The 22,304-nt window shown below is 41.4% G+C and overlaps 1 protein-coding gene across 2 annotated transcripts in view; it reads left to right on the forward strand.

Annotated features, from left to right (window-relative positions):
• Arhgef4 (Rho guanine nucleotide exchange factor 4) overlaps positions 1-22,304 on the forward strand; it is a 108,557-nt gene that overhangs the window by 18,619 nt on the left and 67,634 nt on the right. For both annotated transcript variants that reach the window (XR_011365385.1, XM_069989465.1), the window contains exons 2-3: positions 13,157-13,411; positions 16,744-16,870. Coding sequence is in view for 1 of the 2 variants with exons in the window: in XM_069989465.1 (XP_069845566.1) it covers positions 13,157-13,411; positions 16,744-16,870 (382 nt within the window). In the remaining variant the exon portion in view is untranslated. The remainder of the gene's footprint in view (positions 1-13,156; positions 13,412-16,743; positions 16,871-22,304) is intronic.

Raw genomic sequence — 22,304 nt, forward strand, 5'->3', positions numbered from 1 at the left:
GTCTTTCCATTTCCTAGTGTCTTCTGCAATTTCTTTCTTTAACTTTTTATAGTTCTCATTAAATAGTTCTTTTACATCTTTGGTTAGGTTAATTCCTAAATATTTTATTTTGGGGGAGGTTATTGTGAATGGGGTTGCTCCCTTTACTTCCCTCTCTTCCTGTACATTATCAGTGTATAGGAAGGAAACTGATTTTTGTGGGTTTATTTTGCATCCTGCTATTTTGCCGAAGTGATTTATGATTTCTAAGAGTTTGCGGATGGAGTTTTTGGGATCGTGGAGGTATAGTATCATGTCGTCTGCAAAAAGGGATAGTTTAACTTCTTCTTTCCCTATGGGGATCCCTTTAATGTCTTTTTCTTGCCTTATTGCCCTGGCTAAAGGTTCTAGGACTATATTGAAGAGGAGTGGAGACAGTGGGCATCCTTGCCTTGTTCCTGATTTTAGGAGAATTGGTTGTAGCTTTTCCCCATTAAGTATAATATTGGCTATTGGTCTGTCATAAATGGCTTTTATTGTTTTTAGAAATGTTCCTTCTATTCCTATTTTCTCCAGAGCTTTTAGCATGAATGAATGTTGAATTTTGTCAAAGGCCTTTTCTGCATCTGTGGCGATAATCATGTGATTCTTGACCTTGGCTCTGTTGATATGTTGGATTACATTTATTGACTTACGTATGTTAAACCATCCCTGTGTCTCTGGGATGAAGCCTACCTGGTCATAGTGAATTATTTTTTTATGTGTTTCTGGATTCTTTTAGCTAGAATCTTGTTAAGGATCTTTGCATCTGTGTTCATCTCCTTTTTGGTTGGGTCTTTGCCTGGTTTGGGGATGAGTGTGATATTGGCTTCGTAGAATGAGTTTGGGATAGCTCCCTCCTTCTCTGTTTCTCTGAAGAGCTTGAGGAGTATGGGTATTAGTTCTTGTTTAAAGGTCTTATAGAATTCTGCTGTGAATCCATCTGGTCCTGGGCTTTTTTTTGTTGGAAGACTTTTGATAGCTTCCTGTATCTCATTATAGGATATTGGCTTATTTAATTGGTTAACTTCTTCTTTGCTCAGTTTGGGCAACTTGTATTTCTCTAAAAATGCATCCATTTCTGCCTGATTTTCTTCCTTTAGAGAGTATAGCTTTTGAAAGTAGTCTGTTAGAATTGTTTGGATATCTTGGGTACGTGTTGTGATGTTTCCCGTGGCATCCCTAATCCTATTAATATGGGTTTCCTCTCTTCTTTTTTTAATTAATCTAGCCAATGGGCCATCAATTTTGTTTATTTTTTCAAAGAACCAGCTTTTTGTTTGGTTTATTTTGGTTATGGTTTTCTGATTTTCTCATTGGTTAATCTCTGCTTTTAATTTGATGATCTGGCTTCATCTAGTAGCTTTAGGTCCCATTTTTTCTTGTTTTTCTAGCTGTTTTAATTGCAACATGAGATTATTTACTTGGTCTGTCTCCATTCTCTTGATGTGGGCACTGAGGGCAATAAATTTGCCCCTCAGGACTGCTTTTGCTGTGTCCCACAAGTTTCTTTGTGAGGTGTTTTCATTTTCATTGAGTTGTAGGAAATGCTTTATTTCTTCTCTGATCTCTTCTGTTATCCAGGCATTGTTAAGGAGTGTGCTGTTCAATTTCCATGTATTAGAAAAATTTCTGCGGTATGCTTTGTTATTGAGAGCTAGCTTGATTCCACTGTGGTCAGATAGGATACAGGGGATTATGTCGATCCCTTTGTATTTGCTTAAGTTCCTTGCATGAACTATGATATGGTCTATTTTGGAGAAAGTTCCATGAGCTGCTGAGAAGAATGTGTACTGTGTTGTTTTAGGGTGAAATACTCGGTAGATGTCAGTTAATTCTGCTTGGAGTATGGCCTCACTTAATTTGGTAGCTTCTTTGCCAATCCTCTGGTTGGTAGACCTGTCCTTTGGTGAGAGTGGTGTGTTAAAGTCTCCTAGTATTATCGTATTGGGTTCTATTTTATTCTGTAAGTTTGAGAGCATTTGTTTGACATATCTGGGTGCACCAATATTTGGGGCATATAAGTTGATGATGGTTATATCCTCCTCTTGGATTGTTCCCTTTATTAATATGTAGTGTCCGTCCTTGTCTTTCTGTACTGATTTTAATGAAAAGTTTATTTTGTCAGATATCAGGATAGCTACACCTGCTTTCTTACTGGGGGCGTTTAATTGGTAGATCCTTTTCCACCCCTTCACTCTGAGTTTGTTTGTATGTTTGGCTGAGAGGTGGGTCTCCTGAAAGCAACAGATGGATGGGTCTTGTTTTCTGATCCAGTCCTCAGTTCGTTTTCTTTTAATTGGCGAATTCAGCCCATTTATATTAAGAGAAAGTATAGAGAGATGCATTGTTGTCCCTGCCATTCCATTTTCCTAAGTTTTTCTTCTTTCCTTTCCTCCTGTGCTTGCTCAGTTAGACTTTGAGTAACGCCTGTTTGGGGCAGGCCCCAGTTCCTGGTTGCTTTCTTCAGGTTGTGTCCCCCCTCTTAGAATTCTTTGTAATGCTGGCTTAATGTTTATGTATTCATTTAGTTTTTCTTTGCTATTAAAAGTTTTCAGTTCTCCATCGAATATGAATGCTAGCTTTGCCGGGTATATTAGTCTGGGTTGGCAGTTATTGGCTCTCAGGGCTCGTATGGTGCTTTCCCAGGCTTTTCTTGCATTCATTGTTTGTGTGGAGAGATCTGCAGTGATTCTAATTTTTTTCCCGTTGTAGTATAGCTCCTTCTTCATTTTTGCTGCATGCAGGATTGTTTCCTTATTATTCAGATCTATCATTTTTACTGTAATGTGTCTAGAAGTGTTTCTCCTGGGGTCTTGCTTGTTGGGTGTTCAATAAGCTTTTGTGATGTAGTTAAGATGGTCGTTTTTGAGGTGGGGAAAATTTTCATTGATTATCTTGTTCAATAGGTGTTGCATTCCCTTGCTCTGGAATTCGTCACCTTCGTCCACTCCGATTATGCGAAGGTTAAATTTTTTAGCATTATCTGCTTGCTCTTGAATTTCCCTTTGGTTTAATTTGAGTGATTTTTCCATATCTGTCACTTTTTGGTCCAGTTGGTGTATTCTGTCTTCTGTATCTGACACTCTACCTTCCATTTCATTCACTCTGTTGACTGTGGCTTCTATTGTGGTTTGCATGGAGGAAATGGATCCCTTTATGGATTCAATGTTGGTTCTCAGAGTACTGATCTCACCTCTCAATGAGGTATGCATTACCTCTAATTTGGCGTTTATCTCACTTCTTACTGAGGTTTGTGCAGCTTCTATTTTTGCATCCAACTCTTGTTTGATATCCTGTATCTCTTTTGATAGTTCATCCTTGTGCTCTTTCAATTTCTGATCAATTTCTCGCTTTATTTCTTGAGTCATTGCCTCCAGCAACGCTTGGATGTAGCTTTTGTCTTCCATTCCTGCTTTGCTCCCACTGGGGCTCTCCCCTGTGTGGCTGCTGGCTTTTGAGGTGAGCTTGCTGTCTTGGGTGGTGATAAGCCTTGTGATTTTTCTCTGTGATTTTCGCATGGAGGTTCAGGAGACTGCTTTTCAATTTTGTTTTGGTTTGTCTGTCTTTGCTTGGTTGCTGATTCTGTATTGGTAGAGAGAGTCTGTACCTGATCTGGGTTCTGTTGGGAGCCTATTTCCAGCTGCTATTCTGACTTACTTAGGATTCTCAGCTCTCTGCTGTAGATTGCTGGCAGTTCCCGCCTTTGGAAGGGTTGAGCAGCCTAGACTGCTTGTGTTTGCTCCTACAGGTGCTCTTGTGAAGAACAGATGCTCTGGATGCACTCTCCCAAATACTGGAGTCTGCTATGGGCTCCTGATGTGTTTTTGTTTGTTTGTTTTGGGCTGGTTGTGGGCTTGAACTCTAGGTTTGGGTGCTGTCCCTCAGCTCTTCAGCTCAAGGCTGGCACCCTACCATTTGAGCCACAGCACCACTTCTGACCCTTTTTGCTTTTGTGATGCTGAGGAATCAGATCCAGGGCCTCATACATCCAAGACTATCACTCTATTGCTGAGCCGCCTTAACAGTCTGAGCTCCTGCTTACTATCAGGTGCTGGCAGCCTGTGTTGCCCAATTCCCAGTCTAGGGTATATGGGTGGAGTTTTGGTGGGGTTTGGGCTTCTCTTGTCCTGAGCCTCCAGGTCTTTTGTTGTCACAGGCGTGCTTCCCGGGGAGTGTTGTTTTCTGATTTTCTCCCCTCTGTTGAGGCGTATGCTCAGCTTTTTACTTCAGTTGGGAGGAGCTGGTCCTGTTGTTCAGGTGCCGGATCCCCCGGCCTGGTTCCGGTCCCAGCCTGGAGCGCGCTTGTTAGGCCTGTGCTGATGTGTATACCACCTAGGTTATGCAGCCTGGAGCGCGCTCGTTAGGCCTGTGCTGATGTGTATACCACCTAGGTTATACAGCCTGGGGGACACAGTTCAAATTTCTTCTACTGTTGATAGTCTTGACCCAGGGGCGCTGTTCCTGGCTTGGGCATTTAAGCTCCCTTCCAGGGGCGCTCTTGCTCTAGCCTGGCCAGCTGAGTGTGCTCCACGGGCTGGTGGAGCTCTCGAGCAGTTCCCAGTTTTAGTGGGTCCTGTGGTCCGGGTGTTGGGGTGGGGAGTCTAGGTCAGGGTCTGGGGATTCCCTCCAGCTCTGGTCTCCCTTGAGGGATACACTGTCCCCTGGAGCTGGTTGTTTCTGTGTGGTGTAGGTCGTCAGTTGTTGTTGCAATCCGAGTTCAGTTGGGGTGGTTGCGGGCTGGGTTGGGCGGTGGTGGCTCTGTGTGATTCTTTTCTGTCTCTGCCTCTGTCGAAGCTGTCGGGTCAAAAGTATCCACGCTCAGGCAGCTTCTTCGTGGTGCCTCTGGGGCCCGGGCAGCCCCGCTGGGTCGTTGCGATCGCGATCGGGTGGGTGGTCTGCCGACAGGTCCCTTTGTCGCGCTGCTGGTGCCGAGTGGCTTTGGTGGGATGGAGCCTCTCTGCTCCGGTGGAGAGTGAGGGGTGGGGGTGGGATCCTCGTGGAGACTCCCGGCTGGTAGGTTTCTCTGTTCCTGGCGATCCGCTGTTCTGCAAACCGGTACCTGGTGATCTGCAGGCGGCCCCCTGTGTCTCTGGGGCTCTGGCAGCCCCCTGCTGGGCTGGCTGGCCGGTGGCTTGGGCGCACTGCCGCGCGGCCAGTAAAGGTTGGGGGAGGGGTCTTCGCTTTTCTCTGTTCTGAAATTCTTCTTTTCCTCTCTTTCTTTTTTTGTTATTTTCCGCCTCTGGTTTTTCTCTGAGTGTTCGTCTTTTTGTTGTTGTCGGTCTCTTGGGGAGATTAAGCGTTGGAACTCAAACTCTCTTTTTGGTTGGAGAGAGCTGTGGCGTTTCCCTACTGCCCTGTCGCCATCTTCTGTTTTGTAATTTTTAAATAAGTTTTTTATTATGAAAATACTGTACAGAGGGGTTACAGTTACATGAGCAAGGTAATGAGTACATTTCTTATCAAGCATTGTTGCCTCCTCCTTTGTTTTTCTCCTACCATCCCTTCCCTCCCACCTACACAACTACACTCCCACCCCTACCCCCCTCCACCTAAATTGTAAAGTTTGTTTTTCAACATAGTGTCTTGTACATCTCATTGTTATAATGGGTCAACCTGTATCCCTATTTAAACATTTTGTTTTTTCCCTTCTCCTCCCCAAATGATACCGACATCAAATACAGTGAAAACTGGGGTTATACTGTGGGGGAGGAATATGCAAAACAATAAAAAAAAATCACATGGTACCTTATAAATACATTAGAAACAATAGCAAGAAAGCAAAAACCACTTGTGTCCCTATTTAGGGGTTCATTTCACTTAACTTCATCTTTTTGGGGTGGGAGGGGTCCAGTCATGGGGCCTGAACTATGGGCCTGGGCACTGTCCCTCAGCTCTTCAGCTCAAGGCTAGCACTCTACCACTTGAGCCATAGCACCACTTCCAGCTTTTTTCTTTTTGCTTATGTGGTGCTGAGGAATCGAACCCAGGGCCTCATGCATGCAAGGCAAGCACTCTACCACTGAGCCACCTTCCCCGACCCTTAACTTCATCTTACCTGGTCATATGTACAGCTTTTGACCTTTTCTGCTTGTCCCAGATATATACTAGTTATTGCAAATACGGGAAACCATGAGACCTATGTTTCTTTGGGCTTGGCTTACTTCACTTAATATAATTTTTTCCAAGTCTTTCCATTTCCTAACAAATGGGGCAATGTCATTCTTTCTGATGGAGGCATAGAATTCCATTGTATATATATACATTTTCTTTTTGTGTGACTTAATTGAAGTTCTGCTCATCCCCAGATATATACCTGTCGTCGATTATTAGACCTTATTCCTCATTGTGTACATACTTAATTCTGAAATTTATTATGCAGGGGCTGGGAAGGTGACTCAGTGGTAGAGTGATTGCCTTGCATGCCTGAGGCCCTGGGTTAGATTCCTCAGCACCATATAAGTAAAAAGAAAAAAGCCAGAACCAGACAAATCCCACAACCGGACTCCCCCCCCCCCAAAAAAAAAGAAAAAAAATTTATTACTCAATTCACAACCTCTTAGGCTTAACTTCTTTAATAGTAGTATTATTTCTTTATACCTATATAATTTTTAAGTATTCCATTTTTAATTTTTTTATTTTTCAGTTTTTCTTTTTATCTCTCTCCTCCTCTCATCCTATCCTTTTCTTCTCTCAATATCATTTCTTTTTTAGTTATTTTATTTATTTATTTATTTTTGCTGGTCATGGGGCCCGAACTCTGACCCTGGGCGCTGTCCCTCAACTCTTCAGCTCAAGGCTAGTACTCTACCACTTAAGCCACAGCATCACTTCCAGCTTTTTCTGCTTATGTGGTGGTGAGGAATTGAACCCAGGGCCTCATGCATGCGAGCCAAGTACTCTGCCACTGAGCCACCTTCCCAGCCCTGTTTTGTAATTTTTTTAAATATTTTATTATGAAATTACTGCACAGAGGGGTTACAAGTACATGGGCAAGATAATGAGTACATTTCTTATCAAGCATTGTAGCCTCCTCCTTTGTTTCCCCTTCCCATCCCTTCCCAGACTCCCCCTGTCCCCCCACCGAAACCTCCCCCACCCCACTGAAGTTGTAAAGTTCGTTTTCGACATGACAATTTGTACTTCTCATTGTTGCAACGGGTCCACCTGTATCCTTATTTAAATGACTTGTTTTTCCCCTTCCCCTCCACAAGTTATACCGACATCAAATACAGTGAAAGCAGGGGTTATACTATGGGGGAGGGACATACAAAGCAACAAAGAAATAATCTTATGAATGCCTTAGAAACAAATGGATGAAAGAAAAAAAACATTTAAATACATATCTTAGGGTTCATTTTCCTAACATCACCTTATCTGACCTTTTCTGCTTGACTCATACATATACTAGATATTGCAAATAAGGGAAACCATGGGACCTGTGTTTCTTTGGGCTTGGCTTACTTCACTTAATATAATTTTTTCCAAGCCTTTCCATTTCCTAACAAATGGGACAATGTCATTCTTTCTGATGGAGGCATAGAATTACATTGTGTATATATACCACATTTTCTTGATCTACTGAGGGGCATCTGGGTTGATTCCATATGTTAGCTATGGTAAATAATGCTGCAATAAACATAGTTGTGCTGGTAGCGTTAGTGTGGTCTTGTTTGTAAACATTTGGGTAAATGCCCAAAAGTGGGATTGCTGGGTCATAGGGGAGCTCTATGTGAAGTCTTTTGAGGAACCTCCATACTGCTTTCCAAAGTGGTTGAACAAGTTTACATTCCCACCAACAATGAAGTAAGGTTCCCTTCTGTCACACCCCCTCCAGCATCTGTTGTTATTAGAGTTCTTGATTTTTGCCATTCTAATTGGGGTGAGGTGGTATCTTAATGTTGTTTTGATTTGCATTTCTTTTATGGCTAGGGATGTTGAGCATTTCTTCATGTGTTTATTGGCCATCCTTTCTTCTTCAGAGGAATTTCTCTTTAAGTCTTTCACCCACTTATTTATTGGGCAGCTGTTTCTTTGACGATTTGTTGTTGGGGGATTTAATTTTTTGAGTTCCAAGTATATTTTAGATATGAGACCCTTGTCCGTTGTATGGCTAGTGAAGAGCTTCTCCCAATACATAGACTTTCTATTGATCTTGCTAGCTATGTCCTTTGCCATGCAGAAGCTCTGCAACTTCATGCATTGTTAGCATACATTTGCATGAGTTGATTTAAACAGATTGCTTAAATTGAATTTAAAATTATTGATAGATTTATAGGAAGTGGTCAAAATAATACACATTAACCCCAATTAACCCTTCCCCTACATTCCCCCAAAGGAGCCATGTTCCTTAATTATAAAGTAATAGCAAAGCCAACGTGTTGACAGCAGTAGAATGCATGCACATATTCTTCATCTGAAATGCTGGGAACCAGTGCTGGGTGAAACAACACTGGGAGTTGGACCGTGTGTTTATGCATAATGAGACCTCTTGGTTGCAGGCTTCAAGTCTAACCACAGCATTCATGTAGATTACATATGCCTTTAAATAGCCTGAAGTTGTTTTACAAAGTATTGTTAGGGTATTTTGACTGTGACCTATCTCATGATGTCATTTTCCATCATGGTGTCATGTCAGTGCCCAGTAAGTTTGAGATTTTGGAACTTTTTGGACAGGATTTCAGCCTGTATCTACACTACTGATGTTTTACCTCACACACAAATTCATGTAACAAAGAGCATAAGCAAGGCATAGTTCCCCTGCCCTTGTACCAACAGCTCTCAATGTCACACCCTGTTCCCCTCCTTACCCATTCTCACCCTCTGCGCTGTTTCTGGTGTCCAAAATGAGAAAACTGCATTATTAAATACTTAGTGGCCAGAAGGGTGTGACACAATATTTTTAAGTGAATTTTTTTAAGAAAACATTGTTAACTCCGAGTCTTCCATCTAGTGAAAACAGTCTCCAAGAATAAAGGGAATCTAAGACATTTCCAGAGTCAGGAAATGAGAGGATTGTTACTAGCAATAAATGTGAGGAGTTGTTACCACAAGAAGAGCCAGAGGAAATTTTGAAATGAAAGAAATGAGAACAGAAAGAATCTTGCAGTAAACATCAGGAAAGAACAGAGATCAATGAAAAGGGTGAAATATGGGCACACACAAGAGACAGTCCTTCTCGATATTTTTCAATTGTGTTTTATGTTGGAGCAAAAATTATGGCATTATCAGATGTGGTTATCAAGATATACCAAGGAATGATTGAAGACATTATATTATAAGCAGGAAGAAAGGAAGGGATTTAAGTGGAAGTAAAGATTCTGAACTTCATTCAACTAAAGAAAATGTCTACTCTAGTAATCTGCAGTAAAGTTTATATATATATATATATAGTTTATTGCTTGAAACAGCCAGTTAAGATTTATTAAAAGGTACACATTCAAATATACTATAGGTACATTAAAATGGAATTCTGAAAGTGATAGGACTTCAGAAAAAAAAGAAAAGACAAATGATAAATAGAAAAAAATATATAAACCCTAATGCATGAAAAATTCTTTAACCATCAATGACAAATAGACCAATTAAAAATGGTGATGGGAATCATGTCATTAAAAACTTGCCCAACTATATGTTGCCTATAAGAAAGTCTTTTCAAATTTGCACAAACCATTGGAAAGTAACAGAATAGAAAAGACATGTCATGCAAACATGACAAAAGATAAATAAAACTGACAAACCTCAAGCCAGAAAGAGAAAAAGAAACATGAAACAATTTCCTAATGTGTGGAATGAAACAGAGATAGTGCAACAGACATCGAAAGGACAAAAAACAGTGTTCTACATAATACTAGCTAGCAGAATTCAACAAAATATTGAAACTATATACCAGAGCCGAATGGAACTTATTCACCATTCAAAAGCAGGCCCAGTGTCTAAGAGCCAGTCAGTGGGGTACATATATTAATAGGTCAAAGAAAAATCCCATGATCAAACTGATGCAGGCAAAGTATTTCACAAACAAAAATATTTTGGTTTTCCCTCATGATGAAGGTGTGCTCTTCTCATTTTAAAAACATTTTCTATGTCTTTTGATTTTAGAAGTTGGATTGTGATCCTTCTCTATGTACATATTTTTGGGTTTATTCAATTTGGGGTTTGTTCAGCTTCTTAAGTCTGTGGGTTTACGTCTGACATCTAATTTGGGAATTTTGAGCCTCATTATTATTTTTTATAATGTAGCCTCTTCCTTTACTTTCCCTTCATCTCCCATCCCATCCCTGCCCACAAGTTACATAAGTCATTTTCCACACAGTGTATACTAAATAGCATGATTGCTTTTGTTCACCCTTCTACCCTCCCTTTCTGAACCCCCTTTTATACGCCAGAAGAAAAAATACTAAAGCAAATACCAACACCACTACTTCCACCATCACAAACTAATAATAACAACAACAAAAAGGTGTTTCTATTTCCCAGAGTTTTGTTTTAATAAATAGTATTTTCAGTGTCCAGAGAAGTTACACCTTTATGTTTCTTTCCTAAGGGTGACTTCCTTTAATCTGGCTTTGTATGTGAATGCCTGGAGTCCTGTATAGTTATCATGATCACTTACATTTTAGATCTAGTTTCCACATATGAGAGAAGACATGTTTTGTTTTTCTTTCTGAGCTTGGCTTACCTCACTTATGATTTGTTCTAGGTCCATCATTTCCCTGATAATGACATAATCTTATTTTTTCTAATGAATAAGTAAAATTCATTGTGTACATGTACCATATTTTCTTGACTCTTCGCTTGTCTGTTGGAAGGTATCTGGGCTGTTTCTATAACTTGGCTATTGTGCATAGTACAGCATTAACAAACCTAACTTGAACGTGGATGTACAAGTGTCTTTATCAAATCCCGATTTGTAATGATCTGGGTAAATGCCCAGAAGTAGTATGGCTGGGTCATAGAGAAGTTCTATATTGAGTTTTTTTAGGAACCTCCAAACCCCTTCCAGAATGGTTATACTATAGTCTTACCAACAGGGCAATATGGTACCTTTTCCCCCACATCCCTGCCAGCATTGGTTGTTATTTGAACTCTTGATGGTGAACAATATAACAGGGGTGAGATGGAATTTAAGCCTTAAATTTTAAAACATGTTTTAAAACATCAATCAGTTTTTGCCACTCCTTAGTCCAGTTTGACTTAGTCTAGTGTTTGACATTTCTTTGTTAAGTCACAGACCCCTTATAGCTCAGGTTCATATCTCCTGTGAGCCATCTATTGAACTTTTTTATTTCAGTTATCATGTTATCCAGTTCTGTAATCTCCATTTAGTTGTTCTTTGTATATTCAATTTCTTTTTTAAGTTTTTCTGAAAATTTTTCATTTACCTCAAGCTGATTGTATTTTTTTGGTCAGTCATGGGGCCTGAACTCTGGCCCTGGGCACTGTCCCTCAGCTCTTCAGTTCAAGGCTAGCGCTCTACCACGTGAGCCACAGCACCAATTCTGGCTTTTTCTGCTTATGTGGTGCTGAGGAATCAAACTCAGGGCCTCATACATGCAAGGCAAGCACTCTACCACTGAGCTACCTATTGTTTTTGAAGCATTTTTATGATGGATACTTTATAAAGTATTTGTCACATGTATATCTGGCTAGTTGTTGGCATCAGTAGACTATTGACTATTTTTTTCAGTTAAGAGTTTTCCAGTTTTTGGTATGATGAGTATGTTTCTGTATTATTTGGGTTATTGGGGTTGTATAATAGGAGTTGTGTGTTATTTGAACCACCAGACATGACTCTAGTGGAACAAGGTAAAAAAAATCACTTCATTACTGACAGTTTGGGGACAAATCCCACCTTTTTGGGTCTCTGTTGGCTCCCTAATGTGGGGATGATGTCTTTCATCTGCAGGCATGGATAGGAGCTAAGGCTCTCCATTGATACCACCCTGGTGTGGAAGGAAGTTTAAAAAAAACTCAAAAGTATTAAACTATAATTGTCATGACTGACTGAAGAAATATAAATGCTACTAGCAGTATGAAATATTACAGCCTTTTTGTAAAGCAATCTTGAAGCTATTAAAATCTGATAACCAAATAAAGGTTTTTAAAAATCTGATACCATGAGATCAGGATACCTCCTCTTCTTCCTTCTACTTTCCATTGGTGTGTGTGTGTGTGTGTGTGTGTGTGTGTGTGTGTGTGTGTGTGTGTGTGTGTGTGTGGTGAGTGTGGGGTGGGGGGGTGTGTATATGTTTGTATGTGTGTGTGCATGTTACCAGGAAGGAACTCCTCTTAGAGTGGAATGGGGTACAGATAGGATACCTGGGAAGAAAAGGGTTTTTGTCTTCCAGTGGCTATCAGTAGATTCCACAGAACAGAGACACTGGAGATATGGGCCCAGAGCCTTGCTGTTCTGCTAGTGTGGGAAGGTTTTGTTTTGAAATGCTTAGGTGGCCATGTGCTAGCTATGAGCTGGGGTAGTATTGGCAGCTCAGGGACTAGGGCTGTACACATACTTAGTCCAATGTCTCTATCAAACAAGCCTAAGTACTCAATGCCCAGAATGTGTTCCTGCTTTAACTCTGTTCTCATGGGGCATTGTGTAAGCAAGAGCTTTGATCACAACTACTGGCCTGAAGGTATTTTTAATTAAGCCAGGTGTTGATATCTCATGCCTGTAATCGTAACTACTAAGAAGGATAAGATCGGAGGATGACATTCTGAAGCCAGCCTGAACAGAAAAGTCCAGTCAGACTCCATCTCCAAAAGAAGCCAGTCTGGAAGCATGGCTCAAAGAGAGCCAGTTTAGCACACATGAGGACCTGCCTTTAAACTCCAGCACGACCAATACTTACAAGACTATGGAGCAGGCAATATTCAGTCATGACTTCTTTCAATCAAAGTAGAAGAGTGGATTTTTCAAAGTCTTATAAATAAATCTTTTAAAAAAACAAGATTTTTGTTTCTTGTCTATTTGCCTTTTTCAAAATTACTGTCAACCGAGTATTGCATTTGTACTTAAATGATTACACAAAACAATAGTAATGGTCTCTCCACAAGAAGCTGGGCAGAGGAAGAACAGAAACCTCAGTGTGTCTCCCCTCCCTCTGACCTCTGGTGCATTCCCTTTGCTTTCCAGAACCTCGTGCCCTGGGGAGGACCGCCGGGCCACAGATCAAGCTGCCTCCGTGGTCAGAAGGCTTGTCACACAGAGCCAGCTCAGAGGCTCTTCTCTACCACGTTTGCAGAGCATGTCCCCAGGCAGTTTTCTCAGCTCTTGCAGGCCAGTGTGGATGACCTGTGGCTGGAGAAGATGCAGAGAAGGAAGCTGGAGACTCAGGCACAGGCTGGAGGCAAGATACACACCAAGACTGCACACGTGGATCGAGGACAGGTGAGCCACTCACGGGCCAGCCGCTTTCCAACTTGACCTGTCGCCCTCTTGTATTCTGCAGGTGGCTGCCATGTCCTCACTCTGCCCCATGCTGGCATTCGCCATACGTGGGCCCAGGATTGCAGCACACAAAGTAACTTACTGGGTTATTAGAATCACAGGTGTGAGAAATTGTCTGATACCTGCCAGTTTCTGCAACCTTACAATCTTGCTGCTGGCATCTGTTGTCTTTTCCCCTTGTAAGTTATGGAGATTCTCACAAGTCATTTTTGGTTCTATCTTGGCATTTTGAATACTAAGTCACAAAACTCTAAGCCTCGTTCCATTCCTGTAGAGAATAGAATGACTGGGATTTTTAGGTGACTGACTCCGTGATGGTCAGGCCACAAGTTCTTGCTGAACACAGTGCTACTGTTGTCAGGTTGGGTTTCCAGAACCATTTAGGCAGTGTGTGGCACAGTCAGTGGCCAGTCGGACCTGCAGAATGTCCAGTCAGGTCTACTCAGGCACAGTTCGGGGGAATCCTGGAGGACACGCATGGTGCTGTGCGATCACTTTCTTGATTCCTTTTTTCTTTTATATAGTACTAAGGATTGAACCTCAGGATTTGCACTTCCTAGGCAGGTCCCCAGATATTTGCGCTACATATGCAGCCCTTTTGTTACCACTTTTTTTTTTTTTCAGATAGAGTGTTTCACTAACTTTGCCTAGGGTGCCTTTGAACCTGAGATCTTCTACCTCCACCTCTCAGGTCCTGGAGACCCAGATGTGCACCATAGTAATACCTCATGGATAAATTTTCATTTCTTTCTTCCCTGCTCCCATTACTGGAAACTGAATAAACCCAAGGCCTTATGCTTGCCAGGCAGGCACTCTATCACTGGATTGTAAGCTAGCAGCAGGTCACATCTTTAGTATTCCCCTTTATACATTGTTCCAAGACACTTCCTGTTTTTCAGGAGCCCTCTCCTCTCTGTACTTTGTCTTTGTACTTGTTATCTGCCCTTTCATTTTCCCTCTCTGACACTTCAACTGTATCTGCTTCTGAGCCAAGTGGCAGGGGGATGAAGAAAAAACCAAAAACAGAGACAATCCCCCAAAACCACTCCTCTCTGTGGCCTCTAGTCAGAGATGAATTCTCTCCCTTGGAGTTTGAGTGTCTACTTGGCCACCATTGGTATTACTGCAGTGGTATTCCACTGGAGTTGGGAGACAGGATAACCAAACCCCAGGATTTCCCCCCTTCCCTCACACCTGCAGGGAGCCCTTTCCCTATTCTGGGCAAAGAGGGCTTCTTTAGAGGTTGTTTTATCCCTACCCAGCTCTAAGCTGCTATTTTGTTCAGATGTGTCATACCTCTGGATGAACAAAACAAAAAACTCACCACAGGATTAAGGCAACCTTCAAATCCTGTATACTTAGCGGGGCACAGATGGCACATGCCTTTAATTCTAGTAAGGTCCTGAATCAGAAAATCAAAGAATCAGGGTTCAAAACCAGCCTAGGTTGGAAAGTCCTTGAGACTCTTTTCTCCAATGAGCCACCAAAAAGTCAGAAGTGGAGCTGTGGCTCCAGTGGTAGCATTAGCCTTAAACAAAAAAAGCTCAGGGACAATGCCCAGGCCCTGAGTTCAAGCCCCAGTTAAAAAAAATATCTAGTGTCCTTCCAATGGTGTTCTCCCACCCTGATTTGATTCAGGACTGAGAATTCTCAGCATACACCCATTCTCAGGATTGGCTGGGGCTCAACTCTACAGGCTTCTTTTTGTTGAAGCTCAGGGTTTTTGTAGAGGTAAGAAGAGGATCTGATTGAAGTATTCATAAGCAGGCAATTATTTCATCTTAGTACACTTCCTAAACTGTCTTATCTGGTCAGTATCTGAGGCCTCAAACAAAAGGACAGGTGTCTGGAATTTTTCCTGCAAGAAACACGGGACTAGAGTGAGTTTAAACGGGGGGGAGGGGGGTTGAACTTATGGCAAACCTGGCTTGGCAGAGTTGAGAATGGGGCTGACAACTAAGTGCCACCTCCTGCTCCTGGCCTGTGCTGCTCCTTCCCCAGCTCTGGCTGGCAACCCCCCCCCCCAAAGACACTGAACTCCACCTTATAGTTATAGTCTCCACAATCCTTCTTTTCAAAAAGCATTCATATATTTTTGCCAGTCCTGGAACTTGAACTCAGGACCTAGGTACTGTCCCTGAGCCTCTTTTTGCTCAAAGCTAGCACTCTACAGCACCACTTCTGCCCTTTTCTGTTTATGGGGTACTAAGGAATCAAATCCAGGGCTTCATGCATGCTAGGCAAGTACTCTACCACGGAGCCACATCCCCAGCCCCCAAAGCATTCATATTTGAGGACACTGTGTCCTTCCAAACACACCTTCAGTTGCATGACAGTTTTAGTATGTGATTTTTTTATAATCTTGTTGGTTCTTGTTTCTTCCTAATTCACACTGTGATTTCCTCTTTGGCCCATTCATGTCTAGTTTCTATTAAATTGCATCATGAGAGTGTAATCTGTGTCCTTCCCTAGTCTACCTGCTAGAGTCTTCTTTCTGGTATTACAATAGCTGATCCATGCATCTGCCCAAGGTTTTCAGATACAGATTTCAGACAGGATAGAGTAGCTACCCACCTTAATCTTTGTTTACATATTTGCATTTCACGCAGTAATGGAAAAAAGTACTCTAAGTATGATTGTTTGATAGTATAAGGAACCCAAAGCACAACAGAAAAGAACAAGCATTTATTTGAACACTTACAATATTTTTAATTAATTGAACCTAACCAGGTAGCCAAAAGTGGGGAGGTCCAAGTTTAACACTGGATAGTGAGAGTAAAATAGTACCTCTTCCTTTCCAAGACCCATGCAACATTGCTCCTTACTATCTGAAGATCAATGTTGGTCTCATAATTATGAGGCTTTTGTGCATTACATTTTCATTAAATTCTCCCCTACAGAATATCCTCTGTAAAATATTCCTTAGCTAAACCTAAGTTTTGCTTTGGGGGAAGTTGGCTGTGTCTGGCTGACCATCTGGGGAGATTTGGCACCAGAAGCCTTCTCCACAGTTCTCTTTTCACATGGTTGAATAGCAGCCTGTATTGTGCGCTAGGATTGCACATCTAACCATGGATTGTGCATGCTGCAGGTCAGGAGCAGTTCCCCTTTGAGGTTTTTGTGTAGACTGTAAGCCCTGGAGATGTCTGCACATTGGCTGTTCATTCTACTCACTGAAAGCATCTTAGACAACAAGACGCATTAGGAAGTGGTGAAGACAGCCTGTCCTCTGTTTGTTTCATCTCCTCTCTGCCTTTCTCCTCCTCCCCCAGCACTGGAGGAAAATGAACATCGACTCTCCAGAATCTCTATGTCTACCTCGAAGAAACCATCAGCTTTCCCAGAGTGCCCCGACTGGACTGAACCACACGGGCTGGTCAGAGCACATACCCAACACCGGTGAGCCATGTGCCTATCCTGTTTTACAGCCAAGTGTCCTGACAAGAAGGAAGAAAGGGAGTGTTTGGGGTTAGTGCCCACTTGTCTGAGAGAAGCAACTTAAAGATGAGGGAGAGTGAATCACCTTGCCCTTTTACTTAGGAAGGAATGCCTGGTACCCAGACAGAGGGATGGAGTCCAAGACTGGTTCCCCTAATTACACTGACTGACTCAATTTGGTCTTATAATAGGATATAACTCGCAGAAGTATAATCACCAGAGTTGACTCTGATCTAGTGGTGGAACCTGAGGGCTTTCTCTTCTTCCTGGACTTTTTGGCAGCCTTTGAGTTTCCATCCCAGCCCTATAGCAAATAGTATTGCATCACATATTTGCCTGCACAAGGCCTGGCTTCTTGTGCCTGAAGAAAATTGGTGGGGTTAGGAGCTTGAATTAGCCAGGTGATTTGTTGTTTCCTGTCAGCAGATGTTCATGTTGGAGTTGCATGGTAACATGGACTGTATTCTTTTTTGTATATATTTTTATTGAAAAATACTGTACAGAGGGCTAACAGTTACATGAGTAAGTTAATGAGTACACTTCCTATGGAGCATTGTTACCTCCTCCTTTGTATTCTTTCCTATGTAAAGTGGTGATCTTAAACTAAACAATAAGCAAAGTTTGACAATTGCTGAAAAGAATCATTTCTGGAAGAAAGATATTTTCTCATATGACCCCCTTATTGTTTTAAAATTACCTAGAGATTTTTGGAAGAAACAGACATGATAAAGAGTAGTATTTTTCTGGAGATAACCAGCCCCAAGGCTTGTGACCCATGAAGTCAGCACTTTCTTGAAGTTGGAATTTAGGGCAAAAATCTCTTTCTGGGCATCCTGATTATACAAGGTTTGGCCACCTGTTCCTATATACTACTTAAAGAGATAAGCATTGGTGAACAAAGAAAGGAGGTTTAATCAAACATAGTTATGTTGGGAAAACAAAGGGACTTGGTAACCAAAACTTGTCTTCGGGGTATTTGAAAAAATATTAAGTTTTAGTAGGAGAAGAGTTGGGGGTAGAAGATAAGAAGGTATGCAATAGTTAAAACAGTCCTGGTTTATCTTTATTTCCATCTTTGTCTCTGGAGGAGTTCTGGAGTTATCACTTTCCCACTGAAACAGAACAGGAATGAGGTACATCTCCTGAGTATCGAGCTATTTGCTTTAAAATGTTAAGAGGAAGGAAGGCACTGCTGTCTTGAGGGGTAGTTCGCCTCCTACACAAGATACTTATCAATGAGGCTTCTGTTTTTTGAAGTTCAAAATGATTATGAATGACTTCCACAGAGAATAGCTTAGATCAAAAGGCACAGATACCAAGATGAAGGCTTTTTGTTAACCCACAGGGTCCAGCAAAGGCATCTTTTCGGTTGCTTCTTACATTTTCACATATTCAGAGCATCATGGTCAGATACTCCATTCTTTCAGAGCATTAGTTAAATTTGTGGGCAATAAAATGATTGCAAAATGAGAAATTCTAAGGCCCCGGTGACATATGTCCTCAGCACAGTCACGCAATGACAGGGCTCCAGGTGTGGTCACACTTGGTGTGGGGTAAAAGTTGGGCCCATCCTCCATTTCTCTGTCAATGATCACTTCCATCACAGCAGTAACACTACATCCTGTCTCCTATCTCATAAGGCAGGTAAGAGACCAGGATGTGTTTCTGTGTGTCACTTGGGTAAAGTTTCTTTTCTTTCCTTAGTTACTGCTTGACACTCTACCTGCTGTGTACCAGACGTGTGAGATTTCTGTTTTATACGTAGTAAGTTTCTGCTTTCTATCCACAAAGCTTTTGGTGTTTTATCCCTTTTTTATCTAGGAGACTTTCTCAGTTCCTCCTTATGCTTTGTTTTTCTGGTCTTATCTCTTCCCTGGTCACTGCCTCTGCTGGGGCTGGTGGCTGGCTACAATTTTAGTCTCTGTACCGTCTTTCCAGTGTCTTTTGGAGCAAAAAGACAGGCAAACAGGAAATTTGCAAGATTTTTCTTACAATTACAAATAAAAAGTAAGAAAAGGTTCCATCCCTTACCAATAGTGCCACCACTAGGGCACTAAACCTCCATTATACGGCTTTGGGGGGCATACTTCAACTCAAAACTGAATCTTATAATACTTTATTTCTCCTCTATTGCTGGTTCAGTTGTCTCACCTTTTACTTCCAGTGCTTTTATTATGGTGTGCCTATTTGTGGATCTCTGTGTTCATCTTGTGACTTCTCTGGCTTCCTAGATGTACAAATACAGGGTACTGTTATTTTTCAATAAATATTGTTCCTTAATTAGAATTAGCTTTCCTTTTCCTTATCTATATGCTCTTTCTGAAATTCCCATTATACCTGTGTTGGTGTACTTAAATGTGTCCCATGTTTCTGGATTTAAAAAAAATTTGCATCATCTCTATCAATCTAACAGTGAGCTTTCTGACTCCCTCTTCCAACTGCTCAAACCTACTACTGAATCTTTCATATTTATTCCAACTATCATGCTTTCCAACTCCACAATTTCCATTTAGTTCTTCTTAATAAATTCTGTGTTTTGTTATTATCTTTTTGTCTGTGTGTGTGCCAATCCAGGGGCTTGAATTCAGGGCCAGTGTGCTGCCGCTGGGCTTTTATGCTCAAGGCTTATGCTCAGCCACAGCTCCATTTCCACTTCTGGTGGTTAATTGGAGGAAGGAGTCTCAGAGGCTTTCCTGCCCAGATTAGCTTCAAACCACAATTTTCAGATCTCAGTCTCCTGAGTAGCTAGGATTACAGGTGTGAGCCACTGATGACTGGCAGTTATTCTCTTTTTGATGTTATATTGTCTCCTTTTAGTCATGGTTTCCTTCAATTCTGTAGACATGTTTATAATGGATGCTTGAACTCTGATAAATGAGAAATCTCATCACTTTCAATAGCATCTTCATATGATCTTCATCTTTCTAATTATGGGTCATACTTTCCCATATTACACCTTTTGATTAAAAACTGCACATTTTATGTTTTTTTTTTTTTTTTTTGCTTTTTGCTTATGTGGTGCTGAGGGATCGAACCCAGGGCCTCTGGCATGCAAGGCAAGCACTTTACCACTGAGCTACCTTCCCAGCCCCAAAAACTGCACATTTTAAAAAGTATGTTGTAACAGTTCTGAACACTGCTCTCTTTTTAGGTTTGCTTTTGTTGCTTGCTTAGTAACTGGGTGAATTATTTTAGTCATTTTCCGACTCATGGTATAAACCTCTGATACTCAGCTCTAGTAATGGCAGTAGCTTTGCTTGGGCTCTCTTCGCCTCCTTTCCTGACCAAACACAGTTATTAAATTTTACTAATTAGCATTTGATTGCTCTATTATTTTCAATATTGTTTGCTCTACAAACTAAACCAAGCAAATTCTGTTTCATTTCAAAAACTAAATCCATGCCGGGCACCGGTGGCTCATGCCTATAATCCTAGCTACCAGGAGGCTGAGATCTGAGGATCACGATTCAAAGCCAGCCCGGGCAGGGAAGTCTGTGAGACTCTTATCTCCAATAAACCACTATAAAACCAGAAGTAGTGCTGTGGCTCAAACAGTAGAGCACTTGCCTTGAGCTGAAGAGCTGAGGGATAGCACCCAAGCCCCACAACTGACAAAAAAAAATCATGTTTGTTTTTTACAGTACAAAGCTTTGAACATGGGACCTTGTGTTCCCTAGGCAGGTGCTCTACCACTTGAGCCATACCCCAGTCTTTGAAAGAATGCTTTCAGAGGCCAGTGTTTATTTTGTCTGACCCTGGCTGGGGAGGGGGGTGACCCTCATCTCAGCCGTCTTTACTCCAGTTCTCTCATACAAATTATTGAGTTTATGCTAGGCTTATTCTTCATTAGGTCCATAGGAATTTCTTCCCAATTCCCTACCCAATCTCCAGTGTTATTTTTTAAATTTTTTATTTTATTTTACTTTTTTTTATTTTTTTATTGTAAAGATACTATACAGAGGGTTACAGTTACAAGAGTGAGGTAATGAGTACACTTCCTCTTGAACATTGTTACCCCCTCCATTGTTTTCCCCCTACCATCCCCTCCCTCTTATTTTACTTTTTTATTTTAAAGATGCTGTACAGAGGGGTTACAGTTACTTGAGTAAGACAATGAATATATTTCTTGTCAAACATTGTTACCCACCCCTTTGTTGTTCTCCCATTATCCCTTCCCTCACCCACTCCTCCCTCCCCTCAAGTTGTAAGTATTGTTGCTGCAATGGGTCGTCCTTTGTCCTTCTTTCAGCATTTTGTTATTCCCCTTCCCTTCCCCAAATCAGATAAATGTACATACAAGATGTAGGGTACCAAAATCAAAGACAGTGATTGCCAGAGATAGACTAATGGAAAAAGAAAAAAATGAAATAAAATAAGGAAGAACTAGATACAGTATATTGGTACAACAAGGTCAACAACCAAATGCCCCACAATAGGTGAATGGATCAAGAACTGTGGTATATATACACAATGGAATTTTATGCTTCTATCAGAAAGAATGACATCTCCCCTTTCATAAGGAAATTGAAAGACTTGCTAAAAATCATATTAAGTGAAGTAAGCCAGAGCCAAAGAAACATAGGCTCTATGGTTTCCTTCATTTGTAATAATTAATATATGCCTAGGATAGTCTTGGCAGAGAATCATAATAGCTCAATAGCTATGTACCTATGACCATACAAAATGATGCTAATTGAACTCCAAGAAGGAAACAACTGTTGACCTTGTTGTCACCAATGTACTATATCTAGTTCTCCACTGTTCTTGAAAGCACCTTAAGGTTTAAACTTCTCCATACTTTGTAACAAATAAGGTCAGTTCCTTTAGAATAAATTAAGTGCTATTTGTTTTACAGCCTTCTTTCTCTCTCAAGCAAAATCTTAGGGCTCTGGATCTAGGGGTGGGGACACTGGCCAACTGTTCTCTGAGGGTTCTCAATAGAGCTTCAGGAAGAGAAGCAGTAGCTGCTGCCCCCTTGCTTCTCTTGGCAGGGAAACACCCCAGCCACAGTGTTTCTAGTGGTCCAAGGGAAGCCCCAGTCTCTCAGGACTTAGCTGAAGCAACAGGTAGTTGGGGCAGGCTGAGAAATGCCAGATCTGCTCCTTCAGGAATCAGAGGCTATTGGCTGTGCTGTTATGGGCTACAACATTCCTGAATGGAGTCAGAGCCAGAGTTCTGTGATCCTCACTGGGCTGTAAGCAGGGAAGAAAGAAGCCATCTTGATTTAAATATCACAGACTCACTTTCACTGAGCTGTGAGTGCCTTTTTTATTTGCTGTTCACTCTTAGGACCTTCTAAAGGTTTTAAATAGCTGTTTTTTAAATATTTCTTATTAGTTTTACTGGGGAAATGGGTCACTAGGGTTCCCGAAGTTGGCTTTGTCTTCCCTATTAC

The sequence above is a fragment of the Dipodomys merriami genome, unplaced genomic scaffold (genome assembly GCF_024711535.1).
Source record: "Dipodomys merriami isolate MVZ:Mamm:240054 unplaced genomic scaffold, mDipMer1.0.p SCAF_38, whole genome shotgun sequence".
In the NCBI taxonomy this organism is placed as follows: Eukaryota; Metazoa; Chordata; class Mammalia; order Rodentia; family Heteromyidae; genus Dipodomys; species Dipodomys merriami.